The 15704-nt window shown below is 47.5% G+C and overlaps 1 protein-coding gene across 2 annotated transcripts in view; it reads left to right on the top strand.

The window, feature by feature from the left end:
• The first annotated feature begins 329 nt into the window (after window positions 1–329).
• The window catches only part of USP24 (ubiquitin specific peptidase 24), an 86183-nt gene continuing 70808 nt past the window's right edge, over window positions 330–15704 (top strand). For both annotated transcript variants that reach the window (XM_068140671.1, XM_068140670.1), the window contains exon 1: window positions 330–819. In XM_068140671.1, the coding sequence (XP_067996772.1) occupies window positions 505–819 (315 nt within the window). In that variant the 5' untranslated portion in view covers window positions 330–504. The remainder of the gene's footprint in view (window positions 820–15704) is intronic.

Raw genomic sequence — 15704 nt, 5'->3', positions numbered from 1 at the left:
AGGGTGCCGCCCACGGCCGGCAGCGCCGCTCCCTCGGGGCGGGCTCCGCCGCACCGCCGGGCCGCGGGCTCGTTGCCGTGGTAACGCCGCTCCTCTCACGTGAGCCCCTCGGCCACTCCCCCCCCCCTCCCGCTCACGTTGCCCTAGCGACGGTGGCTGCCTCGCGGGCCTTCTTCCCGCCTCCGTCCGCTCCATTCATGCTGGCGCCGCGCCTCCCCTCCTCACGTGACGCGGGCTCTCCCCTGCAGGGCTTCGGCGGCCGCTTCCGGACTGAGGGGCGGGGCGGAGCGGAGGGGCCGCGTGTGTGAGGAGGGCGCGCGGGGGGGCGGGGGCGGCGGAGGGGAGAGGCGCTCCCGTCAACATGGCGGCGCACGGGGCGGGCAGCGCCTGAGCCCGGCGCCCTTCGGTTCGCAGCTCCCCCTACCCCCCCATCCCCCCCACCCCTCCTCCTCCCCCTTCTCCCTTGGCCCGGCCCGGCCCGGCTCGGCCCGGCCCGGTGCGGCCATGGAGAGCGAGGAGGAGCAGCACATGACCACGCTGCTCTGCATGGGCTTCTCGGACGCGGCCGCCATCCGCAAGGCCCTTCGCCTGGCCAAGAACGACATTAACGAGGCCGTGGCGCTACTCACTAACGAGCGGCCCGGTCTCCACTACGGCGGCTACGAGCCCATGGAGAGCGGACAAGGCCCCCCTGGCGGGCACGGCTCCCCCGCCGGCGGGCAAGGCCCCCGCGGCGGCGACGGGGACGGCAGCGGCGGCGGAGGAGGAGGAGGTGGCTTCGACCCACCGCCCGCCTACCACGAAGTGGTGGAGACCGAGGTGAGCAGCGGCCTGCCCCGGGTGGGCTGCCCCCGGGACCGGCCTCCTGTCAGCACCGGCCGCCCCGCGGGGCGAGTGGAAGCTCCTCGGGAGCCTCCCTGCTGCGGGGTTGCTGGCGGACAGGCGTCGCCCCAGGACGCGGGTGCCCCGGGGGAGCCCCAGCTCCCACGGGTCGGAGGCTTCTCTTCTCGCCGCCCTCCCGCCTCGCCGGCTTGCTCCCGTCCGAGGCCGGGGGCTGCGAGCCGTGGCTGCTCGTTTCGATCGCTGCAAGGTGAAGAGCGCCCAGGCTTTTCCTTGGCATTCTAGGAATGTGTGGCTACTGTGGGATTATTTATTTAATTCTTTTTTTCGCACACACTTCCCCCCCACCTCCCCTCCTGTGCCTTCTTGCATAATCCGAGTGACTAATGACTATCTAATTTTTTTAACTGTTTGCACAATGCGATGGAAAGTGCACCCTGGGTATTACTTTATGTACACTTTTATTAGGATAGGCGTAGTATCGATTCTGAAATAGGATTGCACTGAGTTCAAATATTTTCGCATCAAAGGCTCTAACTTAGAACTTAAATTATAGCTGTTTTCTGAAGTGGTCCTGAAGTGCTGGAGAATGCCAGCCTTTCCCAGTTTCTCTCCTTCCTTCTTGTCTGCCTGTTTCTCTTCTCTCTTCCATCCTTTTCCAGAGCACTGAACTCTGCAACCAACAGATAACGCTCATGATGCTTTCCCTGCAGCCTGGAACAGGCTTGTAGCACTTAGCTGTAAAGCCTTCTGCTCCTCCAGGCCTTTTTCCTAAAGTGCTCGTATGAAAAAGGCTAATTAGTGGTGTCCAGACTCTGGAACTTGTGGGGATGAGAGCAGAAGAACAGCCCAGCTGTGTGATACCAAAGAGCCACCTTGCACAGTCTCTCTCTGAAGAAGTGATCAGTAGCAGATGCCTGAGCATGTGAATAAAAGCACAGGGAAGCTTTGTACCCTCCCAGGCTTCAGTGCACAGGATCCTGAGGATTTTTCCTGCGTCAACAGCAGTATCTTTCTTTGTCTGTGTGTGTATGCATCTGTAAATACATGTATACATGAAGGACACATGCACATGTCTTCTTGTACGTAGCTGCACTTGCACAGATCATCCCTAGCCTCAGCCAGTCTTGCACAATAATGATACATGATCCTGTTTGCTGAATTAACTGGGATAGATCCTTAGCTCATGGAAGCTGCTGATGTGTGCTTGTGGGGTAAGGTGATCTGTGGGATGGCATGTGTGCCTTGCAGAAGAGGTCTCACAGTTTAACTTCACTGATTGAAGCAGTAGGGAACTGGTTTCTAACCTTGGCTGAGAAGGGATGGGAGAGAATGAGGGTTCTGCTCACTTGCATTAAGATCTCTGTAGCCACTAAGGGAGGATTTTCCTACCAAGAGTTATGGATGGGGCAGTCTGGGTTGTCAGTGTGACATCTCAAGAGAAGCTGTCACCATAAACTCCAGAGAAGCACTTTTTCCCCCACCCCTTTCTTGTTCATATTACAAATGACTCTCTGACAGCTCTTAAGAGGATTTTTTGCTCCTGTTATTTCAGCTTGTTTGTCTGATCAATCTTAGTTACACTTTATAATTCCCTTTGCCTCTCACTTTCTTGTTTGCTTTCACTTAAGCTCTTGTTAACCCCCCGGGAGGGAAACCAAAACATTTCAACAGAGGCGAATGACTGCATCAAGTTGGTGTTTCAGAAGGGCTGAAGCATCTTGCCACGTGAAACTTTGTATAAATTCATACCTCAGATGTAGTGATTGGATTCATTTGCGTCTGAGCATCTGTCAGCCCCTGCACAGGCACACAGAACAGTGGGGTTTTAATGGAAGAGTTACGCTGAGGGAAATCTTAAGGCTTAGGGTTGTTGCCCCTGCATGTTTGTCTGGTATTGCAGTGCAACCTATCAGATTTTTGACATATGTAATTTCCCCCCTCTTTTATAAAGCCTATTATCAGTTCTTGGGGGTGGTGTTTAACTCTTCATCTGTAATCTAGAGCTGCGTGCTCTAGATTAGCCATACAGCCATTGCTGAGGTGTTTAATGAATAAGTAGTCCTCCCTTCAACACAAGCTGCTGGCTGTACAGAAAGCCTTCACACAAATAGCTGTATTATTCATTGTAGTCATACACACTATGTTGAAACATACTGTACCCCATGCTGGCATATGCTAATTCAGGTGTTACTTTGGGGTTTTTTTCCCCCTCAGTGTCATCTCTATAACAGCAAGCAGAGTGTGTTTTCCTCCGTGTTGTCATAAATCATAGAATCACAGAATGGTTTGGGTTGGAAGGAACCTCCAAAATTCATCCAGTCCAACCCCCCCTGCACTGAGCAGGGACATCCTCCACTAGATTAGATTGCTGAGAGCCTTATCAAGCCTGGCCTTGAATATCTGTGGGGAAGGGGCCTCAACCGCCTCCCTGGGCAACCTGTTGCAGTGTTCCACCACCCTCAAGGTGCAGAAATTGTTCCTAACATTCAGTCTAAATCTCCTCTATTTCAAATCATTGCCCCTCCTCTCACCACTCCAGGCCTTTGCAAACAGTCCCTCTCCAGCCGCCTTGTAGCCCCTTTCAGGTACTGGAAGGATGTTACTAGGTCTCCCTGGAGCCTTCTCTTCTCCAGGTTGAACATCCCTAGCACCCTCAGCCTCTCCTTGTAGCAGAGTGCTCCTGCCCCATCATCATCTTCATGCCCTCCTCCAGACCTGCTCCATCAGTATCATATTATCACTAAGGTTGGAAGAGACCTTGAGGATCATCAAGTCCAACCTGTCACCACAGACCTCATGACTAGACCATGGCACTAAGTGCCATGTCCAATCTCCTCTTGAACACCTCCAGGGATGGTGACTCAGGTCCACATCCTTCCTGTGTTGAATGAAATGAAGGCTATTTTTCTTTAGTATGAAGCTGGTGGAGCATCAGATCTTTGGTTTGATTTGGGAATTTTATGTATCATCAATGTACTTGAACACCTAAACCAAGGAGCCTAACTGTTGCACACTAATACAATTTTCAGGTCTGGTAACTCTTTGTGAACAAAAATTGGGGTTAGATTAATTCAAAAGCACCAAGAATGCTTTAATCATTCTTCAAGACACATTTAACAGGTCTTTTCTTTGTATTTACATTCTCTCCCCCCCCCCCGCCCTTTTTTTATATGGCTGAGCACAGTTTACCACATGTATAAAAATAGATTTATGAATGATTAAACCCTTTGCATTTTCCTTAATCAGTAATGAATCCATTATGTTAGCATATGCTTATTTGTTTGCTGTTACATAATGCCAGGATCTGTTCTGTTCACTGAGCATCTTGATCAAAGAAAAGCTTGTCTTTGAGAATAGCACAGCAGCTGGAGACATGTACTAGTCAAAGATGGCTTCTTTAAATGGGAGAGTGAACAAAAGAGTGTGACTCCTCTTTCAGTGGTCCAGGCTGCTGGCCTTCAGGGGTGCTTGGATGTGTTGGAGAAGCCTGAGTGTGGAATAACTGGCCCAGAAGCAAGACAGCTGCTATGAGCTGGTCCAGCATGCACTTTGTGATTTATGTGTGAGACTTGAGATAAGACATAAATTAATTTTCACAAGGGCTAAAGCTTCATTTCCAGCAGGTTAATGTCCTCCAGAGACCACTCAGTTGATTCAGATTTAAGGCAGTATCTGTGCTATCGATGCTGTTGGCATGGTCAGGCATAACTCATTGAAAGGAAAGGGGCAGGCAACTTTAGACATAGGAAAGCAGCTTCACATTTGTTTGTGCAGTCTTTCTGAAATGTCAGGAAGTTCAACTTCAGCTTTGCAGTTGGAAGTTTTGCCTGTGTGGTGCCAAAGCACTTCGATAGGCTGAGATCATCAGCTTCTGCTAGAGATCTGACATAAGTTCTCTGTGTATGTCTGTCAGCTGAAGTAAATCGAAGTGCATTTTGGCAAGGAGCTGGGAGTTCTGTGTTTATTCCTTAGGCAGTGATTCTTTGTGGGGTGGGGGTGGAGGAGTGGTATGCTCAGCTTTTCATGTGCCTGACAGATAAACTGTTTATGAACTGCTACTAAATCCTTATAGTTTAAAATAAGGCTATAAATGAACGTGATGACAGTGTCTGTCATTGTGTCCATGAACTGTCAGGAGTGCCACAAGTGCTGGCTTTCATGAGTTGAGGTGGGGGGAAAGAGATGGAGAAGAGCAGGCCAGCTAATGTAACCAGAGAGCCTAAAATCAGGGTAATGGGTGGGAACCCACTTCATGTATTGAGTGTAGAACAACAGTTTGTATAACCTTTACTAAAATAATCTGGGTTTGTTTTTAAACAGCTTCTGAGAGCCATTCCTGTGACCTTTGGGGTAAATCTTGATGAAGAGATTATATTACCTTCAAGCTATTCCTGTTATGCTCTTCTGATTATTTTCTTTTGTAGTTGAACTGGATCAAAAGCTGATACATGCCAGATTTTCCTAGATAAGGTTTGTAATCATACTCACCCAGGATGCTGTTTAATTTCAAGAGAAGGGGGGGGTTGTAAAAGGAACAGGCCAGTGACTGTAGTGAGTAGCAGTGCCAGGAACATTCTCACTAGTCATGCTGCAGAACTGTTGTGTGCAAACACCTCTCTCCTTGTTATTAGAACTCTGTACCAGAAGCAGCTCTGCCACAGATGTGCTGCATCACGGTGGGTGTGTAACTTAACCTCTGCTTTAGCTGTAGTAAAATCAGGCTGACGGAGTGTGCTTTATTAGGAGTACCACAGGCATTCAGCTTGTGGAGTTCTTTGCTCCTTAAGTGGAAGGAGCTGTATTTATTAAAGCTGTATTTAGAGCAACAACAACAAAGTATTTATCCTGGTGGATAGATGGATTTCACCCTACCATTTGATCAATTTGAAGTCAGTCTCCTGTTTTGTTGAGCTTTGCAAAAGTGAGTATTGCTGGCATTCTCACATGGAAGTTTTACAGTGTGGCTTGTATAGGAATTGGCCTTGTAAAACAATTAAGCAATCAAATAAAGCTCTGTGGTAGATTCTGGCATTGAGTCCCTGGCTGGATGCCATCAGAATGTCAAGTGGAATTAGCATTTTAGCACTCCTGGGTTTCGGCATCGCTGTTCTCAAAAATTAGTGGCCTTGGTGTAGAGCTTCTGTGCAGGTTCTGGTTCTGGGAATGCTCTCTGAGATTTGGGAATAATAAGCCCTGATTTATTTATTTTTTTCATTCTTGATGCAACAAAGGCTACTGGAGTCAGCCTTTCCTCAGGGAAAAAAATAGGGCTGATAATGAGAGTTGGTTCATTTTAAATGTAAGCTTTGTGTCAACGTAAAGCCTTCAGCATGTAATGTGATTGTCAGAACAATCTTCAGGTTGAGATGAGCACTTCAGGATAAGTGGTTCACCCGTGAAGGTGATGCCTGTGGGGTCAGTGGAGGTAGAAGACAACTCAACTCTGTAGCCAACTTCTCAGCTGGGCAGGAAGCGTTTTTGGTGTAATGTTCTCTGGAGGCATTTTCTGGTCATCTTCCCAGTTTACAGTGCTATTCTGTGGCAGCTGTTTAATAAGGAAGTGGAATACTGAAGAAGAATGAGAATAAAAACAAATTAGCCAGTGTTAGAAGTTAATTCCAGCAAATCATTTGGATTGCTTTTGGATTAAGGAACAGTAGCTCTTTGTATGGAGAGGGCAAAGATGGAAAGGAAGTGCCTGTTTCTTTTGTAAGCTTTTACTTTGCAAACAAAAAAAAAAAAGGAGAGAGAAACCCACTTATCTGTGCTCCCATAGGAATGGGCATTGGTGTGTGTGTTTCAGTTATGCTTCATGGGCCAAATGAAAATTAATTTAAGCAAGCCAATGTGCTCAATCTTTCTTGCCCTTCATCTTCTTGCTCGCTGCTTTACAGCAGTTCTGGCTCCCCTTGTTCCGATGCCCAGCAGAGCATGAATTTAAAGAGGCACTTAAAGATTTTTTCAGTCACAATTTTGGGTTTCTGCACTGTAGAACTTCATTTCAATCTGGGTGCCAGCTGCTTGGTCAGTCCTGCTTTCCATCTCACTCCACATCCATAGAACAGAAGTACAAATTGAGTGTTTGATGGTGGTGTTGAATTCTCCTTTCCAGAGCGCGACCTTTGGTCATTCAAACATCATCATAAATACTTCATCTAGCCTTTCTGCAGCACTTCACTTTAAATGCCTGGTGTTTTGGCAAAGGAAGATAGGGAGGCATCGACTTCAGATGAAATAGTGACATGCTGAGCATTTGTGATTCATTGGTTTATTGTGTTAAAGCGCTGCGTTTATCTGATAGCACACAAAGTTATTTTGAGTTCTTTGCAAGTAAGCATGGGGCTTGTGTTTATGAAAACTGAAGGGTTGGGAGGAATAACATTATTAACTCACTCTGGCTGTTTGGAATAAGTATTTTAAATAAATCACAGGCAATACTGAAAACAGAAGCAAGCTAAGTGTGTTTTCCTTGCCTCCTTATGAATGGCATTCTTAACAGTGCCTTCCGTGGCCTCTCCCTCGCCTGCAAGTAGTTATCGAAGTCCAAAATGGGTTGCCAGAAGTGGCTGTAACACATCTGTCTGCCTGAGGTTTCGCTGCGTGCTGCGGTAACAGTAGTAGCAAAGATGCTCCTTTTATTCCTTTTCATTCCAGCTGAATGGAATGGAATAGAATGGAACAGAATAGAATGGAACAGGTTGGAAGAGACCTTCAAGATCATCGCGTTCAACCTATCATTCAACACCACCTAATCAATTAACCCGTGGCACCAAGCACCCCATCAAGTCTCCTCCTGAACACCTCCAGTGACGGTGACTCCACCACCTCGCCGGGCAGCACATTCCAATGGGCAATCACTCTGTGTAGAACTTCTTCCTAACATCCAGACTAAACCTCCCCTAGTGCAGCCTGAGACTGTGTCCTCTTGTTCTGGTGCTGGTTGCCTGGGAGAAGAGACCAACCTCTGCCCGTCTACAACCTCCCGTAAGGTAGTTGTAGAGATCAATAAGGTCACCCCTGAGTCTCCTCTTCTCCAGGCTAAACAACCCCAGGTCCCTCAGCCTCTCCTCATAGGGCTTGTGTTCCAGACCCCTCCCCAGCTTCGTTGCCCTTCTCTGGACGCATTGCAGCAAGTCGACATCCTTCCTAAACTGAGGGGTCCAGAACTGGACACAGTACTCAAGGTGTGGCCTAACCAGTGCAGTGTACAGGGGCAGAATGAATGGATGCTTTAATTCAAACATGGTCTTTTACAGAGCCTCAATGACTTTGTTTTGCCACAATGTTCAGTCCTGCTCAGTTTATCTCTGAGCAACAAGGCAGGTACCCTGGGGAATGTTGCTGAGTAACATCGCACCAGCACCCTGGCAATCAAGGAGAACAGCATGAGCAATGTCTTTAGAAAATCCTAGCTGATGTCTAGCTTTTGTGCCCCTGTGCTCAGCACTGGTTAGGCCACACCTTGAATACTGTGTCCAGTTGTGGACCCCTCAGTTTAAGAAGGACATTGAAACACTTGAATGCATCCAGAGAAGGGCAACGAGGCTGGAGAGAAGCCTTGAGCACAAGCCCTATGAGGAGAGGCTGAGGGAGCTGGGATTGTTTAGCCTGCAGAAGAGGAGGCTCAGGGGTGACCTTATTGCTGTCTACAACTACCTGAAGGGAGGTTGTAGCCAGGAGGGAGTTGGTCTCCTCTCCCAGGCAACCAGTACCAGAACAAGAGGACACAGCCTCAAGCTGTGCCAGGGGAAGTTTAGGCTCGAGGTGAGGAGAAACTTCTTCACAGAGTTGTTAGCCATTGGAATGTGGTGGAGTCACCATCCCTGGAGGTGTTCAAGAGGGGACTGGACACAGCACTTGGTGCTATGGTTTTAGTAGTCATGAGGTCTTGGGTGACAGGTTGGACTTGATGATTTTTGAGATCTTTTGCAACTGTATTGATTCTACGATTCTTTTTCAGGTTCATATTATGCTCTTATTCCCAGACTTAATGACAATACTGCATTTGCTTGTGTAAAATAGTGCATAGTAAAGTTTAAATTAAAAAGCTTAATCTTTATCCCAAAAGAATAAACAAAAACATCTATATATCATAGTATCCCAGAATAGTTCAGCCTGGAAGGGACCTCAGAGATACCTACTCCAACCTCCCCACCATGAGGCTCAGGGATACCTCTCAATTAGACTCAGCTGCTCAAGGCTTCATCCAGCCTAGCCTTCAAAACCCCCAGGAGGAGGCATTAACAACCTCCCTAGGCAGCCTATTTCAGAGTCTCACCACCCTCCTCCTGAAGAACTTCTTCCTAAGATCCAGTCTAACCCTGTGCTTCCTCAGCTTCAAACCATTCCTCCTTCTCCTGTCTCTAGACACCCTGATGAAAAGTTGTTCTCCAGCCTTCCTGTAGGATCCCTTCAGCTATTGGAAGGCAGCTCTAAGATCCCCTTGGAGTCTTCCCTCTAGGCTGGAGTCTTCCCTCTAGGCTGGAGTCTTCCCTCTAGCCTGAGAAGACTCCAGGGGAAGTCTGAAAAAGTCAGATCCTGTTGCTTGTTGAAAGAAACACTGCTTTGGGGTTAGGTTTCTTAAGTTAGACTAGACTCCAGAGTACATAATGTGATTTAGCTCTGGTGATAATAAATTCTAAATGCTTCTATCAAAATCAAATTAACAGATTCTAATTTGACTGTAATTCCATTACTGAGGCTGCCAATTAGCATCAAGGCATTTTCTTAAACTTGTTGTTTTATGTAAAGTGGCCAGTGTGGTAAACATCAGTGGCTTTGGTTAAGGAGTGTTTGACAAGTTAATTGGCTGACTGCTGAAAGAATACATTTGGAAGCTTTGAACCTCTTGGTAATTAATTTACATTCCAGGTTTTGTGTGAGGACCAATCTTTGTTCTCTGCTGGGCTTCCACAGAAAGCTTTGTACTGCAGACCTCATTGATGCTTTATTAATGGGATATTTAACAATTGCTGTTTATTCAGCTTTACAAACAGCTCTGGGAGATGATGCCAGGTGTCCCCATGGTGAGAGTCTTGAAGCAGTCCTTGAGACTGTTCACATGAGGATATTTCCCTTGGGAGCCTGTGTGTGTGTGTGTGTGTGTTTGAATGTAACTGCATTTTTTACACCTTGAACGTAAGCCAAAAGAGTCAAGCCTGATAAAGTTGGGGGGCAATCTCCAGGGCTTTTCTGTAATAAGAGAGACATCAGAAGCATGGGGAATGATGTTAAAGGTTTGGCAGCCAATGTTTCTTTTTCTCAAGACTTCAATTGCAAGGGAAGATAGCCATAGGATGTGTGAGGTGCACCATGATTCCCCATCTCAGAAAAGTGATGATTCCTAGACTGCTTCTTTGGATGAACAGGTGGCTGCCAGGAACACTTTCTTTCCTTTTTACTGGTCTGTTGGTGGAGAATATCCATAACATGTGGCCAGCAGGTCAGGAGAAGGGATTCTGCCCCTTTGCACTGGTGAGACCCCACCTTGAACAGTTCTGGTGTCCCCAGGACACAGAGCTATTGGAGGGAGTCCAGAGGAAGCCACAGAGATAATTCAAGGGCAGGAGCACCTCTGCTATGAGGATAGGCTGGGGGAGCTGGGGCTCTTCAGCCTGGAGAAGAGAAGACTCCAAGGGAACTTAGAGCTACCTTCCAATAGCTGAAGGGATCCTCCAGGAAGGTTGCAGAGGGCACTCTTCATAAGGGTGTCTGGAGACAGGACAAGGGGGAATGGTGTGAAGCTGAGGCAGAGCAGGGTTAGACTGGATCTCAGGAAGAAGTTCTTCAGCAGGAGGGTGGTGAGACTCTGGAATAGGCTGCCCAGGGAGGTTACAGATGCCTCCTGCCTGCGGGTTTTGAAAGCCAGGTTGGATGAGGCCCTAAGCAGCTGAGTCTAGCTGAGAGGTGTCCCTGCCAATGGTGGGGAGGTTGGAGTAGATGATCTCTGAGGTCCCTTCCAACCTGAGCCATTCAGTGATTCTATGATAAATGGTGAGTAAGTTTAAAGCTCAAACTCACCTTCAAACCATGAATAATTGCTTATTTTATATATTTATTGAGATTATCGCTCTATTCAGTTTATGTTTCTGCAGTCTGAATCCTGTTCTCAAAACTTCTAGTATGAGTAAATACCTCTATAAACCCATTTGCTGCTCTTTGATAATTAGTGTCTCTCTACACACAAAACAAACCCCCAAAATCCAGCCTCGGCCTGTCCATTCTCCAGCTTCTAAATCGATTTGTGTGCGGCTCTTTAAAACGAGGGATTTATTAGCAGCAGCTCACAGCTGCTGCAGCAAGGTGCAATGGCAGCTCAGCTCTTGCATAATTTTCTCTTGGCTCACTAGCCAGCGCAGGCTGAAGATCTTGCTTGCTCTGTTGACATTCACAAGCACAACTCATCGCAGCTGGGAGCAGGCAGCTGCAGTTAACACTTTGTAACTGAGCAGCTAGGAATTGGTACTGCAGACTCTGCCGGTGGGGGTCCACAGGTGGAAAAAAAAGCTTCTAAAGAAACACTCTGCTGTACCTTAAAAAAATGGTACACAAAGCCACCACAGCTTCCCCAAAAAGTGGTTTTCTGGATGTCTTTGAATTACATGTTTGTTGTATTTAAATGTATGTAACTCTCTGACCTTAAACACATGTTTATAAATATCTGAGGGCTGGGTGTCAAGAGGAAGGGGACAGGCTCTGCTCAGTTCCACCCTGTGATAGGACCAGGAGCAGTGGATATAAACTACAGCACAAGAGGTTGCAGCTCAACATGAGGAGGAACTTGAATCTTCACTGTGAGGGTCCCAGAGCACTGGAACAGGCTGACTGGAGAGGTTGTGGAGTCTCCTTCTCTGGAGAATTTCAAGACCCATCTGGATGTGTCCTGTGCAACCTGCACTAGATTCTCTGGTCCTGCTCTGGCAGGGGGGTTGGGCTCAAGGACCTCCAGAGGTCCCTCCCAACCCCTAACATTCTGTGATCCTGTCTTAAGAATGGTGTCTGCCAGCAGACTGGCACATTTTCTGGGCAGGGGTTTAGTAGGGGAAAACTGACAAGGAAGAAGCTTTCTTGTCTCTAGTAAGTGGAATGTGCTGAAGATGTGCTCCTGCAACACAGGTAGTCCCCATTGGTATTGGGATAATATTCCCAGTAATGCACCTATTGTTATTTCTGGTGTAAACCCCTCATATTTTCACTACATTGTTCACAGAATCCTAGAATGGCTTGGGTTGAAAGGGACCTCAGACATCATCTACTCCAACCTCCCCATCATGGGCAGGGGCACCTCTCAACTAGACTCAGCTGCTCACAGCCTCATCCAGCCTGGCCTTGATCACCCCCCAGGGAGGAGGCATCCACAGCCTCCCTGGGCAGCCTACTCCAGAGTCTACCTTATTCTGCTCACGAAACAGAAAGTATAGAAAGCAGGGCTCTAAGCCTTTGGAAAGGTCAAAGAAAAATCCCCTTGTGTATACATGCTATAAAAATGAATTTATGACCATCTAAACATTAAGCAGCACCTCACTCAGCTCAAAGGGAAGGTCTCCAAACTGTGCACAGGATGTTGGCAAAGAGATGGTCATTCTCTTCAGTTAGGTCCTTGCATTTTTTTGATTAAAAGGCAAAGTTTTGGGTTGTTTTGGTGGTGGTGGTTGGTTTGGTTTAGTTTTGGGTGTTTTGGTTGTGGGGTTTTCTTTTGAGGGGGGTTGTTTCTTGTTTGGGGGATTATTTTGTGTGTGTGTGGTTGGTTGGTTGCTTTTAATTGGCAGTTATGTATTCAAAGCCAGCAGTAGGTCAGACCTGTCCTTAGCACAAGTGATGACAACACCCTTATATTTGGGGACTTATTTGTGTTTTGCTCACCATTTCTTTATGAATTTCTGTGTTATGGATGCAGGAAAACACATGTCTGGAAAGGTGACTGGAGCAGCATCACTTAGAAACAGATAGGGGAGCAGAACAACAGGGGGATTTTTTTCAGCAATAGTTGAAGTTCTGCATTGCTGTTAGACTCCACTTCTGGAGCACCTATTACAGGAAGGATCTGGAGGTGCTGGAACATGTCCAGAGAAGGGCCACAAGGATGATCAGAGGGTTGGAGCTCCTCTAATATGAGGACAGACTGAGAGAGTTGGGGCTGTTCAGTCTGGAGAGAAGGTGGCTCCCAGGAGACCTTATTGTGGCTTTCCAGTATCTGAATGGGGATACAAGAAAGCTGGGGAGGGACTTTTTAGGGTGTCAGGGAGTGATAGGACTAGGGGGAATGGAAAGAACCTAGAAATGGATAGATTTAGATTGGTTGTTAGGAAGAAGTTCTTCCCCATGAGGGTGGTGAGAGACTGGCACAGGTTGCCCAGGGAGGTGGTGGAAGCCTCATCCCTGGAGGTTTTGAAGGCTAGGCTGGATGTGGCTGTGAGCAACCTGCTGTAGTGTGAGGTGTCCCTGCCCATGGCAGGGGGTTTGGTACTAGATGATCCTTGAGGTCCCTTTCAACCCTAATAATTCTACTATTCTTAAAGTGCCCATTGCTAAGACTCATCTTACTTAGTATTGACACTTTTCCTGCAGGGAGGCGAGCAAGCATAGCTCCTTTGCTGCCATCATTTGTTGAAATACTGTTTTCCTTTGTTGCAAGTCTGGGCTGAACTGAAACTACTGAACACCTTGCACTTGGGTGTTTATATTAGGCTTGGATCCCCTGCTGTTACTGTGAGGGCTTTCTTTACAACTGCACATTCATTTTCCACAGGAAGTGGTTTTGTGTTCTGGATGTGTATTCTTTACAAAAGCTGTAGGCTAAGCTGTTGTTTGCTTATTTGGTACAGGAAGATATTTCATAGGAAACTTTGAAATGCTTGCAATGTCTTTTCATTTGGACCTCGAACGTGGCCACTCTCAGGAACAGTGTGGCCAGCAGGAGCAGGGAAGTCATTCTGCCCCTGTACTCAGCACTGGTTAGGCCAAACATTGAGTCCTGTGTCCAGTTCTGGGCCCCTCAGTTTAGGAAAGATGTTGACTTGCTGGAATGTGTCCAGAGAAGGGCAACGAAGCTGGGGAGGGGTCTGGAGCACAGCCCTGTGAGGAGAGGCTGAGGGAGCTGGGCGTGTTTAGCCTGAAGAAGAGGAGGCTCAGGGGAGACCTTCTTGCTGTTTACAACTACCTTAAAGGAGGTTGTAGCCAGGAAGGGGTTGGTCTCTTCTCCCAGGCAACCAGCACCAGAACAAGAGAACACAGTCTCAAGCTGCACCAGGGGAGGTTTAGGCTGGATATGAGAGAGAAATTCTTCCCAGAAAGAGTGATTGGCCTTTGGAGTGTGCTGCCCAGGGAGGTGGTGGAGTCACCATCCCTGGAAGTGTTTAAAAAGAGACTGAATGGGGTGCTTGGTGCCATGGTTTAGTTGATTAGATGGTGTTGCTAGATTGGACTTGATGATCTCTGAGGTCTTTTCCAACCTGGTTCATTCTGTATTCTGTATCTCTTCTTCAAAACACAAAGTGTTTGAACAGAGCATGGTTTGCGAGATGTAAATTCCATTGGACTTCCAAGCACATTGCTGGAGCAGATGGCTGCACCTTCAGAGGTTCAGGACTGTTGAAGTGCAACTTCCCACAATGACAAACCCAGGACTGAATGTTTGTTGAGGGCTGCAGAAAGGTAGCATCTTACTTCCCAAGCACTGACGTCTTGGGTTTTTTCCCGGGGCAGTATTCCTATAAACCTATATTGCTGCTCTCCAGGAGCTGTAAGTCCAGCCACTGTGTGCCATGGTGAGCTGCCCCAGTCAGCTTTCCAGGATGAGCTCTATAGATTTGCTGTTTCCTTGGCTTAATATTTTTGAATCATTAGGAGTTTGACACATCTGGGTTTCAATAAACAGATCTAATCCTGCAAACAGCAAGTGCAAGGAGAGAGCTGGAAGCACAGTTGCCTGCCAGTGTTGATTCTGTTCTTTGTATGCCATCTCCCCTGAGTTCCATTCATTCTTTTCACAGAATCACAGAATGTTAAGGTCTGGAAGGCACCTTGAAAGCTCATCCAGTCCAACCCCCCAGTCAGAGCAGGATCACCTATACCAGATCACTCAAGAAGGCATCCAGGCAGGTTTTTAATATCTCCAGAGAGGGAGACTCCACAACCTCCCTGGGCAGCCTGTTCCACTGTTCTGTCACCCTCACAGTGAAAAAAAATTTCCTGATGTGTCCATGGAACTTCCTGTGCCTCAACTTCCACCATTGCCCCTTCTCCTGTCAGTGGGCATCACTGAGCAGAGCCTGGCTCCATCTTCTTGGCACTCATCCTTTATATCTTGATAAACATGAATGAGGTCAGCCCTCAGTTTCCTCCTCTCCAAGTTAAGGAGCCCCAGCTCCTTCAGACTCTCCTTGTAAAAAAAGATGTTCCACTCTCTTCATCTTTGTGGCTCTGTGCTGGACTCTTTCAAGCAGTTCCCTGAGGCCCTTCTTGAACTGAGGGCCCAGAACTGGACACAGTATTTCAGATGTAGCTTCAGCAGGGCTGCGTAGAGGGGGAGGAGAACCTCTCTGTTTTGGTTTATTCTTTTCTATTTATTCTAGTCACTTTCCTGACACTGGCTTTTTTTTCACCCTCAAACGTGTTTCCTGCTGCTTCTTCCTCCCTCCATGTCCCTGGCTTCTGTCTTAGGGGGATCTTGTTCACATCACTACACTTGTATTTTCCTTGGTCTCCGACAGTTGATCCTCTTTGCTGCCAGGCCTGATGGAGATGTTCTGTCCTTTCTCCTGCTTCAGCTGTCTGCTGTTGTGGAGGCAGGACAAGTTAGTCCATGTGAACTCTTTGGAAGCCAGTGTCTGTGTGAGGTTAAAAAATCAACAAAAGAAGAT

The sequence above is a fragment of the Melanerpes formicivorus genome, unplaced genomic scaffold (assembly GCF_026170545.1).
Source record: "Melanerpes formicivorus ecotype bairdi unplaced genomic scaffold, bMelFor1.0.p_v2 SCAF_7, whole genome shotgun sequence".
Classification (NCBI taxonomy): domain Eukaryota; kingdom Metazoa; phylum Chordata; class Aves; order Piciformes; family Picidae; genus Melanerpes; species Melanerpes formicivorus.
Note: the sequence above shows the minus strand (reverse complement) of the source record. Positions and strands in the feature narration are given on the sequence as shown.